This window comes from Onychomys torridus, chromosome 8 (genome assembly GCF_903995425.1).
Source record: "Onychomys torridus chromosome 8, mOncTor1.1, whole genome shotgun sequence".
Lineage (NCBI taxonomy): Eukaryota > Metazoa > Chordata > Mammalia > Rodentia > Cricetidae > Onychomys > Onychomys torridus.
In genome coordinates, this window is record NC_050450.1 from 8,322,308 (window position 1) to 8,342,679 (window position 20,372).

The window sequence follows — 20,372 nt, forward strand, 5'->3', positions numbered from 1 at the left end:
AACTCATTCAAAATCATCAATTCAGAAATATCCAGAGTACCCAGGCATAATGGCACACACCTTTAATCCCAGCACTCAGAAGGCAGAGGCAGGTGGATCTCTGTGAGTTTGGGGCCAGCCTGGTCTACAGAGTGAGTTCCAGGACAGCCAGGGTTACACAGAGAAACCCTATCTCAAAAAAAAAAAAGAAAGAAAGAAAGAAAAAAGAAAAAAAGAAAGAGAGAGATAGAAGGAAAGAAAGAAAATAGGAAGGAAGAAAGAAAGAACGAAAGGAAGGAAGGAAAGAAGGAAGGACGAAAGAGAGAGAGGGAGGGAGGGAGGGAGGGGGAAGGAAGGAAGGCAGGAAGGAAGGAAGAAAGGGAGGAAGGAAGAAGCGAAGGTGGCTCACAGGCCACCAACTGGCTCACAGCTGAGGCAACCAAGAAACAATGGAGGGAGGTAGATCAAAAGGGTGTGCTGTGGCAGGTGACTACTCATAGCCCAGTTGCAAGGAGGAGACAAATGGTCTACAAAACGTAGAGAGTGTTGAAAGCTCAGCTGCCTCATACTCTGGAGTGTGAATGAAGACAATTGTTCTTCTTGCTTCATGGAGGGAGGCACTCACACAGCCCAGGACAGGAGCTACCCTTTAGGATGTAATGTTTTCAATTTGGAAGAAATTGCTACACAAACAAGCTGAGTAGGTGGCATGTTTCCATTGGCTCCAGACATAGGAACCCCTGAGGAAGAGCTGGTGTCACTGTTACCTAACTACATGCTGAGGTCAGGAAACTCCATTCTCCTGAAAAGATCTGAATGCTGCTTTCTTGAGAAAGATGGGATGGCCTATTGTTTAAGACAGTTGAACAGATTGCTTATTCGATTTCCTTATAAAGATGATCATGGGGTGGAATAGCATTTCAGCCCATGACTTCCACTCTTCTAAAATCTGTCCCTTCCTCCCAATCCTTCCCGGGTAACAGTTCCCCTTTTTCAACGGCCCCACTCAGATGTGCTGTGCAAAGGAAGAACTGTATTTACATGTTTAATGAACTGAGAGACCTGTGGCTGCAAAAATTACTGCCCGAAAACAAGGCTGGGGCTGGACCACTCGAGAAAATTAGGGCTTGACTGTCACTCACTTCCACTTTGTACATTTCCTCAGATACCTCCTTAAGTCCAGGTTGTATGTGGGCAACAGAGGTATAATAATTAGCAGTAATAACCATGGCTAACATACCTCAGTTACTCACTACTTGCCATTAGAGCTATTATGTTAAGCACTTGGACATACAAATGCATTGCTACTTGTTACTTTGCTCATTGATATGACGGAAAAAACTTATTGGAGGAAGGACTTGTGTGAGTACACTGTTTCAGATGGTTCAGATGCTTGGGCCATGCACATGGGCAGAAGGCGAAGGTGGGAGTACATGGCAGAGGATGTTCTCACCTTACAATGGATGAGAAGTAGACTGCAGCAGGAAGTATTTAGGAACAAGATTATCTCTAAGACACACTTTCCAAGGAACTTGTTTCTCCAACCTGGTGCCATCTTCTGAACCTCCAAAAATACTGTCACTGGCTGGGGTGAACTGTCCAGCATGGGCTGTGAGACCAAAACAGGAACAAGAACAATACACTTTCTAAGTAAATGGGAGACCAAAACAGGAAAAATTTACCTTGCAGGTTGAGTTCTGTTTGCAGTGTTTGTCTGTTCTGTTTGTCCTGTGTGTGTTTGACCGATCTGCATCGGATGTGCCTGATCACAGTGGGCAGGAGGTACCTGAGCAGAAACTATGTTAGGATGTATGTGTGCCTCTGACTGGACCTGATGGGAAATGCAGTGAACATGCAAAAACATGACTCCGTGGCTATTTCCTGAGAACCCAGAGATGGATCTGGCCAGAGCCCATCCTGATCAGTATTTAATTAAAGCTCATTTCAGATTTGGCTTTAAATTTTGGTAGTGGTCTTATTCTCAACCAGTGGAGTTAACAGAGCCTAAGAGAGACATCTTATGTTCAATCATACCATCATCTAAGTTTCTCACCAACCCTATAACCTAGTGGTTCTCAACCTGTGAGTCGCAACCCTTTAGGGGTCAAACGATTCTTTCACAGGGGTCACCTAAGAGCATCTGCATATCAGATATTTACATTACAATCATAACAGTAGCAAAATTACAGTTATGAAGTAGCAACAAAATAATTTTATGGTTAGGGGTCACTTCAACACAAGGAACTGTGTTAAGGGGCTGTAGCATTAGGAAGGTTGAGAACCACTGCTATCACCCTAGTTATTGTTCTCATGTTATAGGTAGAGAAGCTGAGATGCAGAGTAATTTTGAAGGTCATACCTACAGTAAGTGGTAGTATTAGGATGAACCCAAGTATGGAGACATGAGCTCATTTCTGTCCTGAATCACTATGACCTATATCTGACTCTATTCAAGGTCATGGGACAGTTATCCTGGCTCCACTAACCACAAAACATTCCAGGTGTAGGCCACTTGTTGAGAAGAGAATTTCACAAACTTGGCAAACCCTAAGAATACTTCTGTAGAGCTTGATCAAAGCATCCTCTTCTTGGAGATCTGAATTCAACATTTCAGCCTTGAAATCTGAATTGGTAGCAAGTATGAGGGCTGTGGTCCTGTGTGATGTTTTGAGCAGGACAGATTCCAGCTTGCCTTGCTCACCTGCAGCTCTTAATTTTCAAGAGTAGTAAATTCTCTGAGCGTCAATTTCCCCATCTGTCAAATGAAGCCAGTGAGGTATTGAGCTAAACATACAGTGTTTAGGGCAATGCCCGCTGCACAGCAAAAGAAAAGTGACATATTACCGTGGTAAATGTCCAGGCAGTCAAGATGCCTTAAAGCCCCCGAGATTATGGTGGGCAGCTTGGAAGGGTTGCAACTTAAAAGCTAGGGCATCAAATTGAAATGGAATTTTAGATAAACAATTTTTTTTTAAATGTAAGTATCTCCCGATTATTGTATGAGATATACTTATACTAAACCTTTTTTGCTATTCTTGTTTTCAATTTGAAATTCCAAATTACGAAGCGGCCCCTATACCTGTTAAATATGGCAACTCCAGGTCTCAACACATCATCACCAAGTCTGCTCCTGTGCAAGTGGGACCCTGACCAGGCACACTGGTCGATCCCAGAAGGGCGGCATGTCCCTTGTCCTTCCCAGGCAGCACTAGCCGCACCCGAGCGGCCCCGCCCCGCCCGTCCCTCTGGGAGCTGAGAGCAGGTTCCAGAAACTGTTCCGGCGGGGCTGCCGGGCGGTGTGGAGTCGCTCCCTCCTCCCACAGAACGTGCCGAGGCAAGACCAGAAAGTCGTTCGCCATGTCATCTGCGGAGGCGGGGGATGTTTTCCACAGAGCCCGGGGCAGGACCCTGGACGCGTTTTCCCCAGGTACTGCTTAGCTCTTTGCCAGGGAAGGGGGCACTTCAGAGCTGCGGAACCTTCTGCGCGGGGAACTTTCCGGTCATGGGGCACACTTCCAGCCGGACCGCTTCGCCGGTTGCATACACGGGACGAGGGGACCTCTGTAGGCGTTGCACCTTCCTCAGGTTGCTGGGTTCTTCCCTGGCCTTGCCCTGACCTTGCAAGCAAAAAAACAAAACAAAACAAACAAAAAAAAAATCAGAAACGGAAATAGGGTGGAGATAGCAGAGATGTGAATGTGAATAACTGCCTTGGCTCTGCCGTGGGACCTATCTTTCGACTTCCTGGTCCGTAGAACTGGACCCTGTGGTTATGGGAGGCGAGCTTATGAGAGGCACCTGACAAGCGCGGGGGTGTGTGTGTCAGAAGTTGTGACTTGTAAGATTGTGTTTTATACCCCACAATTGAGGCTGTTTATTATAACAGTAGAGAGAGAAGGCTGTCTGGGTCCTGGTAACATCCTTGGATCTTGGTCTTAGCCTCAAAGGGAGCACATTCAGAACATATTAAGAATATTTCTGTAACCCACGGTGGAACACAGGTGCTAGGCCTTGAGCTACTCAGGGAACGCGAATTGTTCCTGTACCCCTCTGTTTTGTTTGGGTCTTTGGGGTTGATCCCTCTCAGGCACTTAGCTTAGAACCACAGGAAAGGTCTCCCTTCTTGACTCTTGCAATACTTTCTTGCCTCGTTCTCCTGCCTCTAATTTGACTGAACTGCTCTGAAAAAGAATCAGGCTGGTTCCAAACCCTGGAGGGCCTTGGCACCTGCTCTCACGGTCCCTAGTGGGACTGGAAAGCCTGGCTCTTCTCAGCCTTCACATCCTATTTTCAAGTTCATTTCCCCAGTCTTACCTCTGGCTACCTAGCCAAAGTACATCAATCCTCCAGTTCTTTCCTAGGTCTTTGGTTCTTTTCCCTCTTTACAATTCAAGATTCTGCACTAGTGCATGGCCAAAAATCCACTTGTGGTTGACAGGGGTAAAATACCATTTGCTATGGTGCCATTTTCTACAATTTTTAATGTGTCTTGGTTTTTGTTTGTTTCTTTTTTCCCTATATGTTTTTGAAATGCATTCTGGGCAATATTGCATTGATATGCTGAGTCTTCTCCAACTTGGTATCTTTCTTCTCTCTTTCTGTCTCCAATTTTCTTTTTCCCACGGAGAGTGACTTCTATGGACATGCAGCAATGAACTCTTGGCCCTATTCCTTAGAAAGGCTTGAGAGCTGGGCAAGGAAGAGACCCGCCAAGGGGGAGCTCCCACAGGAGATCAGGGCGAAGGGAAAACAGAACACCAGCACACTTATTCCTGCACTTGGTGTCCTTCTAGGGTTCCCATTTGCGGGCTGTATTCCTCCCCTGAAGGCCCTGCTTCTCTCAGCAATCTGTTTTCTCGGACTCCTTTTCCAGATTGAGGCATCTGAGTGATAGTGGCTTTATCTTTGGCTGCTAAACTATCCCTCATAGTTTCTTTACATTCAACCATCTCAAATAATCCCTTTGAAGATGACCCAGGAATTTTCCTAATTTTAGTATGTTAACTGTTTCTTCCTTGGTCCTGAGAGGTACAATGACCATTTGGTTATTTGCTTTTCATTCTTGTTAACATTGTCATAGTAAGCCTTCTGTAGACACATAGGATTTCTTTGGGAGCAAGGGTGTGGTTCTAGGGTGTAATTACTCCCAGATTTACTGGGTGTTACCTTCCAGAGGGTTGTACCATCCACGTTCCCTTCAGCAGACAGGAAAGTCTCCTGCTGAAGTCTGAGAAACACTTATCATGTTTCATTTACACTCTCTAGTAAGTTGTGGGGAATAGAAAAAGAAGGGATGACAAATTCCCAGGCTCCAAATCTAGGCACAGAGCTGTGGCACCCGACAGTAATCCCTGGCACCCAGTAGCCACTGCAGTGGGAGGAGTCAGGATTGTAAGTACTTGGCCATGCTTGATGACTGGGGTGGGAGTGAAGGGGTGGGGGCATTGATTGGCATCAGAGAGTGGGTTTGAGATATCATCTGGAATTCTGAACATTTAGGGAAGTAGGGATGGGATTCATTGCTTTAAGATTTGGAGGCATTATTGTGAAGGGGGACAGTGTACTACAGTGGGTAGTGCCTGTGTGTTGTCTGTGCTGTGTGTTTACTCTTCAGATGAATGTAGCATACATCAAAGATCCAAAAGCAGAAATAGCCAGAAATTCTGGAAAAAACCAGCAGCCAGTATTGGTACCTAAGCCTGGCAGGAAGGCTTAGGCAGGAAGGTATATGGTGTCTGGTGCCACAGAATGTATGTGAGTATAAGCTGAGCTGTCTACTCACAGGTGCTCCCAGGGCTGTCCAGTTAATCTGTAGAGACAGATCTCATACAACCATCTGAGGAGTTCAGTTAACTCAAGCCATGTCCCTCCTTTACACTGTGCTCACAGTCCCCAGTTAGCTATCTCTCCCAAATGAAATGAAAATACCATCCCCTACCAGAGGTGACATCCCCGAGTGACAGTACTTCTGTTTCTCCAGGAGTTGGGTAAGTGAGTCTCAGTTTCAACCATCCTGTTAACATAATCTGCTAGGCTTTGCTGATGGGGTTTATAAGAAATAAAATGTAAATTTCTTACCTGAGAAAGTTCATGTTCCTAAGCCTCGTTCAGCTATTCATTTTAATTAGGCAAATTGATAATTATAGTTCTTTGACATATCCTAATTAGGACTTTATCTGCATGTAACTGTCTTCTTAGAGGTTTACTGCATCTGTTGAAGGAATTCTGAAAGGGAGAAATCAGGACAAAGTTGCTTTTAAAAATTATATTTAAGGGTCAGCAAGATGGCTCAGAGGGTAAAGGTGTTTGCCGCCAAGTCTGACAATCTGAGTTTGATTCTGAGCCCACATGGTAGTAGAAGACCAACTCCCATAGGTTGTCCTCTAACATCCAGGTATGTGCTGTGGCATGTGGCATGTAGTTGTAACCATACCCTCACAAAATAAATAATAAGATGTAATAAAACTTATGTAATTTTTTCTGAGGTACTAAGTTTATTTTTCCTGACATCCCATCCCCCATCAGAAATTTCCACCTTCTTGGGTAGCTTCCTTTAAAAGATTGTTTGGGGGGCTGGGGAGATGGCTCAGCACTTAAGAACACTAACCACTCTGCTAGAGGACCTGGCCTTAATTCTCAGCACCTAGGTTAGGTGGCTTACAACCACCCGTAACTCCATCAAGGGGCTCTAACACCCTCTTCTAGATTCCACAGGCACCCAGATACATGTAGTATACACTCACACAGGTAAACCCATAGGTATGCACAGAAATAAAAGAATAAAAAAATAGTAATTTTTAAAGGACTGTAGTTTAAACAATAATAAATAAAAGATTGTTTTCCTGGACATTTTGCCTCTCTGCAGCTGCCTTGTAGGAACTGACTTAATTTTGAACATTTCTTGGTCCTTCCTGTAAATCCTCTCACTGGAGAGAATAAGTGGATTCTCAGTAGAAATAATCAGATTTAAACAGTTGTAACTGGGCAGAAGATGAAGTGGGAGCTCCAATTGTGCCTTTTCATTTAGGACAAATTAGTTCTTTCTTATTTGAAGACCGTTCTGTTCAATAAAAGCTGTGGGAGTGGACGGATTTGGCCCAACAGCCCAAATCAATACAGAATTTAGTCACAGTAGCTGGACTTGGGTCGGTTGTGGAAGGCCCTGTGGTGATAACTGAGCTATAAGCTATTAACCAGGTGAGCTGGAACTCAGTGACTGTTGGCCTGACTACACTGTAGCCAGTTAAATTTCTTCCTAGTCTTCACATCCGCTTTCTGTTACTTACATGCTACCTGGCCTGATGCTGGAGTTCTCAGAGCTCGCTGCCCCGAGAGCTGTCTGCTCACAAGACATCTTTGCTTTGTTTTGCTTCGATCAAATAACTGAACTAATTTAATTTGCTGAAGGAAGTTCCTGTGACTAAAGGAACGTCAGTCCTTTCTCTTTTCCTCAGTGTAATAACCAGCCAAGGGATCCAGTGATCAGTGCACATTTACATGTTTAAAAAGATCACACTTTTCAAAAAACTGGTTTCTAACTGTATTATTTGGTTTGTTTATTTGGGATAGGCTCTAGCCAAGCTGGTCTGGAACTAATGAGCCTCTTGCCTCAGTCTCCCCAGTGCTGGAATTACCAGGGTGCATTTTTATTTTTAAAAACTTTATTGTGAACTTATTTATCAAAACTTCCATTCATATTGAGCTTACAGTGTGTTTTCAATAGATTTACAGAGTGATACAGACATGCAGTAGTTGAAAGCAGCATTGTGCTCATCTTCGTCTGTGTTTCCACTTGCCACACTTCACACATAGCTACTTAATTCCTGTACAGACGTGTCTTATTTGGACCTTTCCTGTGATTGGAATTGTATGTGGCCTTTTCTGGTTGGCTTCACCACAGAATGTTTTAGAAGTTCATCCACATTGTAGCAAGTAGTTAGTATTTTGTCCCTTTTTACTGCATTACATTTAATTGTGTGAATAACCAAATTTGTGTGTCCACTTTATTGACAAGCATTTGGGTTTTTTATATTGATGGATATTCATTAAGGCATTTTAAAAAATGAGTAGCTACTGTGAACAGCAACATACAAGTCTTCATATATTTTTGTTTCTTTTCAGCAGATATGTAGGTTTGGAATTTCTGGGTCATGCAGGAGCTAGACTTAATGTTTTTTTGAAAGTCTGCCAGTCTGTTTGCCAAAACACCTACACCATTTTACCTTCTTTCCAGCAGTGTCTGTGGGGTTGGGTTTCTCTACTTTCTTGCAGCACGTGCTGTCTGTTTGATGTTAGCACGGGTGGGTTCTCATTGTGGTGTTGGTTTGTATTTTCTTAGTGACTGATTATATTAGTTACCTTTCTCATTGCTGGACAAAATACCTAGCCAAAGCAAGTCAAGGAAGAAGGTTTATTTTTTGGCTCATAATTGGAGGTGTGGTGCCATAAGGGATCTCAGCTGTGGCAGCAGGAGTGTGAGAGCTTCTTATATTGCACCCACATTCAGGAAGCAGAGATGGAAGATGGATGCTTGTGCCCATCTCCCTCCTCTTTGTGAATTCTGGGACTCCAGTCCACTGAAGGGTGTCACCCACATTTAGGACTGACCTTCTCTCATCAGTTAAACCTTTCTGGAAACACCCTCAAAGACAGAACCAGAGGTGTAATCCCATGGTAATTCATTAAATCAAATGAAGTCGATTGACCACCACACTGATGGTATTAAATACCTTTTTGTGTGCTCAGTGGCCACTGGTAGATCTCAGAAGAAATATTTACTTAGATCATTAACCATTTTAAAATATGTTGTCTTTTTATAATTGAACCCAAAGAATTCTTGTTTCTGGACCAGACCCCTCCTTACTGAATGTATGATGCATAAGCACCTTCTTCCACCCTGTGAATTGTTTTCAGATGAGCTTTGCATTCATGATGGAATCCAGTTGATCTGCTTTTTCATTTATCATGTCACACCTTCTTTGCCCAAGTTGCAGATAATGAAGATTTAATCTAATATTTAATATATTTTATGGTAACAGTTCTTATATTTTGGCAAGTTTTTTGTTTTAAGTTCTTAGAGGGCCAGTGAGCTGGCTTACTGGGTAAAAGCATTTACCATAAAAGCCAGATGACTGGAGTTTGATACCTGGAACCGACAGAGAAAACTGGATATAATACATGTCTGTAACCCCAGTACTCCTCCAGCAAGACATGACAGAGACAGGAGCATTGCAGACCATGCAGCTTGCAGGGCAGGTATCCTGGAGTATGCAGCACAGAAAACACAAGAGAGCCTGCCTCAGAAATAAGGTGCAAGGCAAGAACAGACTCCCCCAAATTATCCTTTCACCTCCATAGGTGTGCTGTGGCACATGGGTGCCCCCCATAATAATAATGTAAGTTAAGGAAATTAGTTTACAGGGGTGAGTATGGAACCCACTCCTGAAGCACATTAGGCAAGGACTCAACCACTGGGCTACACTTCCAGCCCCTTGGACAGTTTCCAGGTGATTTGTCTTGTGATATAGAGGAAGGGTCTAATTATTAGCAAGCTCCCATTGTTACTTTCTTTTCCATCCACAGTGGAATCTTCATAGATTTAACAGTTTAAAACAGAAAGAATATACTGTGGCTTTCAACATTTCATTTTCATGTAGACCATAAATGCACATTTTTTTTTTAGGTTAGGCCAAGCACTTGTATTTGAATATAATTGGCCCCCATAAGCTCATAAGGAATGGCACTCCTAGGAAGTATGGCTTTGTTGGAGTAGGTATGGCCTTACTGGAGGAAATGTGTGACTGGGGGTGTGGGCTTTGAGTTCTCATATATGCTCAGGACACCAACCAGTGTCTCAGTCGTCTTCCTGTTGCCTGCAAGCCAAGATGTAGGACACTAGGCTACTTCTCCAGCACCATGTCTGCCTATATACTGCCATGTCCTACCATGATGACAATGGACTGAACCTCTGAAATATAAGCTGCCACCTCAATTAAATGTTTTCCTTTAGAAGATTTGCTGTGGTCATGGTGTCTCTTCACAGCAATAGAAACCCTAAGACAGCCTGGATGTATACATGGGCTTGTGTGTGACACTTTTGCATTAAGTACCAATGCAAGAATCGTTTCCAGTTTGCACCCCACTCTCCATAGCCATATAGTCAATTAAATCTCCCCCCATCCCCGGGAAGTACTCTACATAGGGAATTTTTTGGTTTAGATTTTTCCTGTTTGGTGTTTTATTTTTACCAGCTCATTTTTATTGAATATCTCCTCAAAACTTTCATCTTCGTTAGAGGCATGCTTAGAGGTAGAAATGATTCTCTGTGTTCCTCTGCTCCACTCATTTCATTAAATGAGGCAATTTAAAAATAAGCATCTGGCTGGGCAGTGGTGGCGCACGCCTTTAATCCCAGCACTCGAGAGGCAGAGCCAGATGGATCTCTGTGAGTTCAAGGTCAGCCTGGGCTACAGAGTGAAGTTTCAGGAAAGGTGCAAAGCTACATAGAGAAACCCGGTCTCGAAAAACCAAAAAAAAAAAAAAAAGCATCAGCATCCACAGACTGGGAGACAAGTCAATGCCACTGTGGGGCCAGGGCAGAAGTGCCTAGTGCCACTGAGGTCTGAGCCACTGGCTGGCAGTGACACTGTCTGCTGCAGAAGTTTTCCAGAGTGCTGGTCAGACCTTCCAGACACCCTGTGGACAACTCACCAGAGAAGGCTGACAGACAACTTTTATTTCTGTACACTACCCAAATTTGAACTCTGCTGAGTCTCCAGTGAGGAAGGGGCATTGATACAGGGCTAGGGCAACGGCGGACCCCAGTAGCCTTGGAATGCCTGGCCTTCTGCCCCGCAACCAAGTTTGATAACAGGTGAGAATAAATGACCACATTCTGGGTAGCCTTCTGAAAGAGAAGAGAAAACATGCCAATGTCACCTGTCCTCATTTATAAAATGGGGGTACAGCTTGGTTGATATGCTTTGAGGCACAGCTGTGATCAAATGTGCATTGACTTGGTTTATGCTGGCTTCCTATATAAGGGGTGCCAAGGCATTTTGTGATGTAGGTGCTTACCCTAGTGAATGGGCAGGTCCAGAGACCTTTGCCCTGATGGCAAGCCCCTTGCCTTTGCTGCTGAATGACACCAGAGCAGGGCAAGGTCTCCATCTGTTTAGGCTGCTCTTTCTAAAAGTGTTTTCAGTTTATCTGTTCACCTGAAGCTGAGAGATCTTAGTGGTCTTCTTATTGTCTGTCTCTTCCCTGTACAAATTATACCTGGTCTTGAGCATTCATCCTTGAGGGTGCACTTAGTTTGTCTACCATTCTCCTACCCAGGTGCCACCACAAGAACCCTGGCCACCTCTAGCTCACACTCGAACAGCAACCACTTTTGGAAAATGTTGGGTTTTGTTTGTAGTACTGGGGTGAAATTCAGGGCTTCCTACTTTCTAGGTGAGTACTTTCCCAGGAGGCTACGCTGCCTCAAACAAGTTTGGGGCCTGTCACCCCCAGACTAGATTTTCTCTGTCTCTCTTTCTTCCTTATGTCTTCTTCTTCAGGTTATAGTTGAAGAAGCCTGTTGCTCATCTCTTATAAATTAGGTCCCCAACACTTACTTTAACCCATTCTTTTTCTTGATGATACTTAGGACAGTTCATAATGTACTTTCTTCTTATGATTCTGCTGTTCTTTCCTACCTCTAGACTATGGAATGATTCCTGCCCAGATTTGGACAGTGGCTGGTGGTCAAGCACACTCAGCAGTCATGTATTAATGTGCAAATGGATGGATCCTTGTATGTGGTCTGCCTGACATATTGTGGATTCCTTGAACAAAACAAAACTGAAGCCAAGGTATTAGACAAACCACTAGTGTTCCTCAGGCCCACACTGGACAGCCATACAGTATGCACTGCCCAGAAGCATCTGCAGGAGTTTTCCTGTCTGATAGGTGCCCTTAGCTGCAAGAATGATTACCCTCTTTCTTCATTCGAGACTCTGTTTTCCCAGCCTGACCCCTGTGGGGTTGCACCTGCCCAGAGGAGGCACCACTTCCATGTCCCCCTCAAGCTCCAGCAAGTCAGCAGCTGCCTGCATCTTGGTAGGGAAATAGGGACATGGGGCAAAGGTATAGCCAACATCTACCCAAAACAGGCACCCTAAAATGTCACAATATGGTTCTGGAGATATCTTACTATTCTGTAATTTGTCTAAGACCATGTTGGCCAAAGCCAGTGATGCTAAGAGACCCTAGCGAAGAAGTCCTGGCCCACCTCTTGTCTTGTCTCCAAAGGGTTTGGCAGGTCTTCACGGGTAGTAAGTATGCTTGCCAAGCCTCAACTCAGAAGACTTTGTGTCTCAAAACCATATTTTGTTTTTGATGCACTTGAACTAAAAATATGGTAAATTCACCCTGGTACCTGAAGCAAATAATTTGGCAGTTTTGAGGAAAACTGTTATGGCTAATCCTTTGGGGGGAGGAATCAGTCCCTGAAGGACACTTTGAAATTACTTTTCAAATACTGGATGCCTACCCCTTTCAGGTGTATGATTTGTGCTTTTTATCACATGCAGAGTTGTGCAGCTGTCACTGCAGTTGATTTTGCATCCCACTATCCTGAAGAAGAACCCTGTACCCTCATAGCTGTCCCCAGCCCCCAGCTCCTGGACAAGCAGTACGGAAGGATGCCATCATCTGCCACACCCAGCCTGGCTGTTTTATGATGAGACTATTGTTAGACTAGAAAGAGTCCCAGAGTAGTGATGAATATTGTTTAGCAACTTTTTCCCCACTAAAATAGGATTAGTCCCCTGAGAAGAAAAAGGATTTTGCTGAAGACATTTAGATCGCAGCTCACCATGCAGATTGCTGCCGGGAGGAGCAGCGAAAATGGTGTTCTGCTGGCGTTGGCCCTTTAGCCTAACAGCGTCCAGGCAGCCGTAAGGCTTTCCTGTCTCTGCTTCTTTATAACCAACACAGCGTCTACGGTATAGGAAAGGTAAGGGTGTGGGGCAAAGCATGTAGATACTTTTTCTAAAATGTCACCCGCTGTTTTCATGGAGACAAAGACATGGCTCTAACTCCTGGAACCTGTCTCTACTAAGACAAAATCCATGGTGACTCCAAATGGAAATCATGGTGACTATAGGTAGCTCACACTGGACCATTTACTCTGAGCCTCATTCAAGGAGCTGCCTTTATTCATTCTCTACAGATGAGGAGACTGAATCCCAGAGAGGGTAAGGAGCTTGAATGTGTTACATTTAGTAAAGGAATAGAAATGGATTGGTAAACTCTTGAAACTCAGAACCTGGAGTACACGGATCAGATAAGGGTAGGTCCTGCGTGGTCTTATTCCAGCTTCCTGTTCTAGCCTTACCCCATCCAGGAGTGTGGCCTTCCCAGCACCCTGCTAGTCCCTCTGCCATGTGACTAGCCTAATTACACCTAAGATCCTACAAGCATGGTGTCAAATAACCTCATTCTGTCTACCTTCCCCACTGTTCTGGAAGGCCTCAGAAGACAGGACCTGCCTGCAATGTCCACTGTTGAATGTCTAGCATTGCACATAGCCCACACCACAGAGGCATGTCCGGAATATAATATAATATGCTTCCCTCCTTTTGAAACAGTATTACTATGTAGAGTCATAACCCTCCTGCTTCAGCCTCCTCTATGCTGGGGTTATAGGTGTGTACCATTATGCCCAGCTCTTCTGTATTTGAATGAAAGGAGGGAGCCAGAGTGGCATCTGCTTTCCGGGGTAAAGACAGGCTCTGTGGAGGTAGCAGCTGGGCTGGCCAAGGTAGATGATCCTTTTGATAGGAAGGGTTGCCAGAGTGGAGAGCAGCCCTTGCAGGGATGGCAAGTATGGGTATGTGAGAGGAGGTAGATAGTGTTTCATCTTGGAGAGGTTCTATGGTGTGTCTTGAGTAGGGTTTCTCAGCCTTGGCATCATGCCATTACTGGCTGCCACAGGGTGGTTCTGGCCTGTGTAGTGGATGTCAGCAATATGCCAAGCTCTTACCTCTTGTGTTCTAGTAGTTCCACTATGATAGGTAAGACTGATTAGCAACTTGACAAGACCTGGAATCACCAAAGAGGCATGCCTGCAAGGAAGTAACAAGAATGAGATAGGAAGACACATCCTATCTGTGGGAAGAACCATCAGTCTGGAGCAACTGACTGAATAAAATTGAGAAATTAGGCTAAACAATAGCATTTGTTACTATCTGCTTCCAGACTGTAGATACAATGTGACAGAGGCCTCAAGCCCCTGCTACTGTGACTCCTGTTATGGTGAATTGTGCTCTCACACAGTGATCCAAAACAAACTCTTCTGTAAGTCCCTTTTGTCGAGTGTTTATCACAACACCAATGACAGTGACTAATACAACCACCCATTTCCCAGTGTGACATCCAAAGATGTCTAGACATTTTATGTTAAAATCATCAATGGTATGGGTATTAAAATGTCCTAAAATCACCTGGTTCAGTGAGTATAGAGCCACTGACTGGACCTGTGGTAGATATCCCAGTTCCCCGGTGTCAGAATGAGCCAGGGCCCAGTGGCATCTCCACTCATCCTTGTTGTCATCAGGTGTTTGCTGCCTGCCAGCCTCAAGACAGGCCTGAATGACATGTGTGTTCTGGAGAGAGAAGCAGACAGGAGCCTGCTATTGAGAGTCAGAGCAGTAGTGCTCACTGGGGAGGGAGTGATGGGGAAGGTTTTGGAACAGCACAGTGGCAGCTGCTACCTGGCTGGACTGGAGTAGAGGACTTGCATTTGTTCTTGAAGCCGTTTCAGTGGGAACAGTAGAGAGCTGAACCTCCCCCCTGGGGGGGGAGCTTTGGTAAGGACAGGAAGACTGGAGTAGGTCATGGAGAAAAGGAATGTTGGCGGCTTGACTGCCTGTGTGAGCTTAAAGACCTGATCCCAAGACTAAGGGACTGGAGATGATGGAAGCGGAACTTAGGGGACTAGGGGAGGAGCCAGGATGAGGAAAGCACATGAATTGTGAGTGAAATGCATGAACTGTAGAAATGTACAAATTCAACATTTAGGTATTCTCAGGAAAATAAACCTGCCTACTATGCTCTGCCCATTTTAAAGTCAATTCTTTAGCTGTCTAGTCATGTGTTACTTTGAGTTTGCTAAATTAACAGGAACCAACACCTTGAATTCTTAAATCATTGTACTTTGTAATGATGTGAGGTAGTCCTGCCTGAGGCCTCTTAATCAGACTGCTCATCCAGGGTCTGATGCTTTGTGTTGTGTTTAACCAAACTCAACTTAGAAAGTGTGGTGGTCTGAATGGAAATGATTCCACGGGCCCACAGGGAGTGGCACTATTAGGAGCTGTGCCCTTGTTGGAGGAAGTGTGTTGCTGTGAGGTCTCAGAAGCACAAGCCATGCCCAGTGTCACTCTCAATTCCTGTTGCCTGGGGATCAGCATGTAGAACTCTCAGCTACCTCTGCAGCACCATGTCTGCCTGCATGCCACCATGCTTCCTGCCATGAGGATAATGGACTAAACCTCTGAACTGTAAGCCAGCCCCAGTTAAATGCTTTCCTTTATAAGAGTTGCCATGGTCATGGTGTCTTCACAGCAATGAAAACCCTAACTAAGACAGAAAGTGTGATTTATTTTTCCCCCTTTGTAAAAATTAAGAGAACTGTTTGCATTCTTTTTTACCTTTAGTTATTTGGGGCTCTTTTAAAGTAGCATATCATGAGTGCATACATTATCACAGCCTCAGGCGTGAATGACACTGTCATTCCTTAGCCTTTTCCTAGTCACAGGATGAGAACAGTGATTTATTTGTTTTGAGGGCTGCATTTCTTATAGTCAGTGACTAGTAAGCAATAGCAAAAGAATCTATAATGTTTCTAATTTTAAGAATATACTAAAAGTCAGCTTCCACTAACAATTGACAAATATACCCAAATGGTAATAAAAGTGAACAAGAGGAAACATTGGCAGAAACAGATCAAGAAGAAATTTATTTTGTGGTACAGGAAAGTGCAAACTGTACAGAGAACTGCAATTTGAATGTCTGTCTTTCAGCAGGATTTAGCAGTAACAGTCGCATAGGAAGGCTTAATAGGGAGGCAGTGCGTGAATTCCTACAGGCTTTTAAGATTCGTCCCTGTGTCAAGTTACTGCCTTGCACCTGATTAAACAGCTGAAAAATCTCAGAGGCTTTTTCTGTGAGTAGTTTAGTGAGAGATCCACTATTAATTCCTTAATTTTACAAGATGGTTGCCATGATCGTCTCTTATCAAGCAGCAGAAATCAAACTTAGCCAGACTTTGTAACTGTGTGCAACAGATGAATTGTGTTGATAAGGCAAAGCTTTTTCTTTAAAAAATATTTTTAAATTAAAAGTTTGATTTAGAAATTGGTGGCCACCTTGAGGTATGGGCTTGTGACTTCTGTGTAATGTCAGCTGTGTGACCGACCGCCTGATCCCAAACTGGGATTCAGCTGTGGACCTCCTGATCCCGAACTGGGATTCAGCTGTGGACCGCCTGATCCCAAACTGGGATTCAGTTGTGTGACCGCCTGATCCCAAACTGGGATTCTGTGTAATGTCAGCTGTGTGACCGACCGCCTGATCCTGAACTGGGGTGGATAGGACATTTGAACCTGCTTTTACTCCTTGTATGTTTGAGCAAAATAGAAGGGTTTCCATAGATGGGAGCCATGTGGTGAATTGGCTATATGTGGACTAGAACAAGTTTGTGGGCATGTAGAAGGATCACATAGTTGCAGCCAATCCTTAGCATGTGTCATATGAGCAGTGTGGCCAATTTTCTAAGAGAATTCAGAAATCCAGGCATGCATACATATACATACATACACATACATATATGTATGTATGTATGTATATAAATTTAAAATGTTGGCAACAGATTTCAAATTTTATAAACAGTGTGTAGGTCCAACAGAACACATCTGCTAGCCAGACCTTGAGTTTGGCATGTCTCCAATTAACAGCCTCAGAAACTGTGTGTCTGGGCAGCAGCTGTACCTTGAGTCAGCCTCACACTGTTGGCAGGGACTGTGGGCATCATAGACTACCGGGAGATGGTGCTGGGCCTTGCCAGCCTTAGTTTATGCATCCATCTCCTTTACTGAGCCACTCTGTTTGAAGGGAACTTTTCGGAGACAAAATGTCTATATGGAGAGCAAACTTTGGGCAGCCAAGTTTGTGCATGTCTCCAGGCAGAGAAACTCAAGGGCTCTTGGGCAGAAGGTGTTCACTGTGTGAACTCTAGTCCTGAAAATACTAGCTGTCACTCAGTATCACACCTTGGTTGAATAAAAAAACTGGTTAAGTCAACTTTTAGAAACTTGTCATAACTCACGTAGTCTTTGTGGCCAAGCTTTCCAGCTTCCTGTGGATGGGCCAAAATAAATGGGTTTAACTCTGTTTAGTACTAGAAAGTCAGTAGCAAACAAATTTAACTGATTAAGTGCATGAGAAGCTAGGCCTGGGTTTTTGTTTGTTTGCTTGCTTATTTTTGTTTTGTTTGAGATAATGTCTTGTATGGCCTAGGCTGGCCTTGAATTACATGTAGCTGAAGCTAACCTTGAATGCCTCATCCCAGCACAGGGTTATAGCTGTGTGCCACCACCTAGCCCAGAGCTTTATATTAATTAGTGTGTATGGCTGACTCGGCTATGCCCCTCTGATCCTGCCTCCTGGAATCCTTGCCTGTGGGATTATGGTCCCCTGTTCTTGGTGTTGGCTTCTCTAGCAACTACATTATGATAAAGAGCTCCCCAGAAGCAACACGAGTAGGGGTGTGTGTGTCACGTCCAGTGCTGTGTACAATTATAACATGCTATTGCTAGCAGATTCTTTCCCCTTTCCCCGATGGCTTTGATAATGCAAGTTCTCATGCTGTGAGCTGCCAAAGAACCAAGGATGGTCCCTGCAGCAAAACTAGTTAATTCATATGCTCAAGTCCAGTTGCCACAGAGCCTGCAGCTTGGAGGCAGAATCACTCTCATGAGTTTTCTGCTGAGACCTCCAAACTGGCCAACACCCTGTTTGCTGCTTATGAGGGGCTCCGGCCACAGGGCAGACTGAGCAGAGCTTGATTCCTGACCCCTAGTGACTATGAGTTGTGTGCTGTCTTAAGCTTCTGCATTTCTGGTAATTTGCCACCTAACAATAGAGAGCTAATTGAATTTGTTGATGGGTAGGCCAGAGAGTGGTTCAGTCAATAAAGCACTGTCTGTGCAAGTGTGAAGACATGAGTCTGAATCCCCAAATCTATGTAAAGCTGGTACCTAGGTCTATAATCACAGCACTTCTATAGAGACAAGGGAGGCAGAGAGAAGAATCCTCAGCAGCCCTTTCCCTCCCAGTTATAGAACAGAAAAAGAACAGAATCCCTGTCTGAAGGTAGAAGGCAAGGACTGATACTTGAGTTTGTACTTTGACTTCTACATACACTGCAGCACACTTAAGCCTGTACATACACACATGAATACAATAAATACACTCATCATACGTAGGTGAGATTAAAAAATTACATTCATTATGGACATTGTTATTCATGGCTGTCTTATGTGTTTCAATTAAACAAATATGTGCTTTATTATGATTTAATGCTAAATGCTCTGTACACTTGTTCCAGAGCTTTATATCAAATATTGGTAAGGATCTTTGTTTTGATGCTCTCTTAGTGTTGTGGACTATTATTTTAAGACGTATTACATTTGTTTATGATGCAGAACATTTGTTTAATGATGCAAAGATGTGTTGCATTCTTTTATGTTGCATTTGTTTAATGCTGTGAAGTTGTGTTGCTGTGCCTGTCTAATACATCTGATTGGGCTAACAAGAAGCTGAACAACCAGTAGCTAGGCAGGAGAAAGGATAGGTGGGACTGGCAGGCAGAGAGAGAAGTAGAAGGAAAGCAAGAGAGATCAAGGAGCAAGAAAAGAAGGGGACAGCCACACAGCCAGCCATGGAGTAAGAGTGAAAGTAAGATTACAGAAGTAAGAAAAGGAAAAGGCACAGAGGAAAAGGTAGATGGGATAATTTAAAGTTAGGAAAGCTGACTAGAAATAAGCCAAGCTAAGGCCAAGCATTTATAAGAAATAATAGGTCTCCAGGTGTATTTATTTGGGAACTGGGTGGCATGCCCCTCAAAGAGTAAAAGACTGAAAAACAACTAACTACATCTTAGTTAGGGTTTCAGGTGCTGTGGAGAGACACCATGACCATGGCAACTCTTATAAAGGAAAATATTTAGTTAGGGTGGCAGCTTACTGTTTCAGAGGTTCAGTCGATGGTGGGATATGGCAGTGTGCAGGCAGACATGGTGCTGAAGAAGCAGCTGAGAGTTCTACATTTTGATCCATAGGCAACAGGAAGTGAACTGTGACACCAGGTGTAGCTTGAGCATATGTAAGACCTCAAAGCCCCTCTCCCCATGGCACACTTCCTTCAACAAGGACACACCTACTCCAACAAGGCCACACCTCCGAATAGAGCCACTCCCTTTCAGGACCATTTTCTTTCAAGCTCCCACAAACTCCCAGGTACCATCTGGGTCAGATCTGAGGCTTTCTTAACCAGCACATTGTGTTCTTTTGCTTGTCACACACACTTAGTCTCAAAGTTGACCACATACTCATCATAGCCATCAGTTAGAACCCCTGCCTGCATTCTCCTACAAGAAGAAGCATGCCTCTCTCTTTGCTCATGTGTGGCATGCATGCCCTTGCTTATGGCTGGTTTCACTGTGCATCACAGTGTCATGTAAGAGCTAAGTGTTAGAACTAGGACCAGTGAGACAGCTGAGTAAGCAAAGGTCCTTGCCTCCAAGTCTAGTGACCTGTGTTTGGTTCCTGAGACTCACATTGTGGAAGGAGAGCTGAGTCCCAAAGGTTGTCCTCTGACCTTGTCATACAAACTCACATGTGCCCTCTCCCAAAAATAAATAAAAAGATATAATAAAGTATTAGAACTCACTAGTCACTAAAAAATTCTTCAGTTAAGCTCTTAACATTCAAATAATCTTGGGTTGATTTTGAAAAGCAATTTCAAATGTGATAATTGGATAGTCATGGACAATACTAAGAAATGTTTAGGACCAAATACCTAAGTTAAATAGAATCAGAAACAAAAAGAAAATGAGCAGAGAAAGGAACTACCCCAAGTATGCAACAGTTAAAAACCAAAAGCCCTCCTCAGAGTGGTGTTTCAGTGCAGGGGAGCTGAAGTCTCCATGTCTGTCACTTCCCCGAGACACTGGAGTCTGATCCAGCTATTCTCAGATGCCAGTGGGTGCACAGGTCATTGGGAGGTTTGACTGGCTCCGGCCCACTTCCTACTGACGTTGCTGGACCCCAGCACATCACAGTGAG

The 20,372-nt window shown here is 44.1% G+C and overlaps 1 protein-coding gene across 1 annotated transcript in view; it reads left to right on the forward strand.

Annotated features, from left to right (window-relative positions):
* Positions 1-3,204: 3,204 nt before the first annotated feature.
* Positions 3,205-20,372, forward strand: part of Cpped1 (calcineurin like phosphoesterase domain containing 1) — a 114,140-nt gene continuing 96,972 nt past the window's right edge. The window contains exon 1 of the mRNA XM_036196197.1: positions 3,205-3,406. Within this exon, the coding sequence (XP_036052090.1) occupies positions 3,337-3,406 (70 nt within the window). The 5' untranslated portion in view covers positions 3,205-3,336. The remainder of the gene's footprint in view (positions 3,407-20,372) is intronic.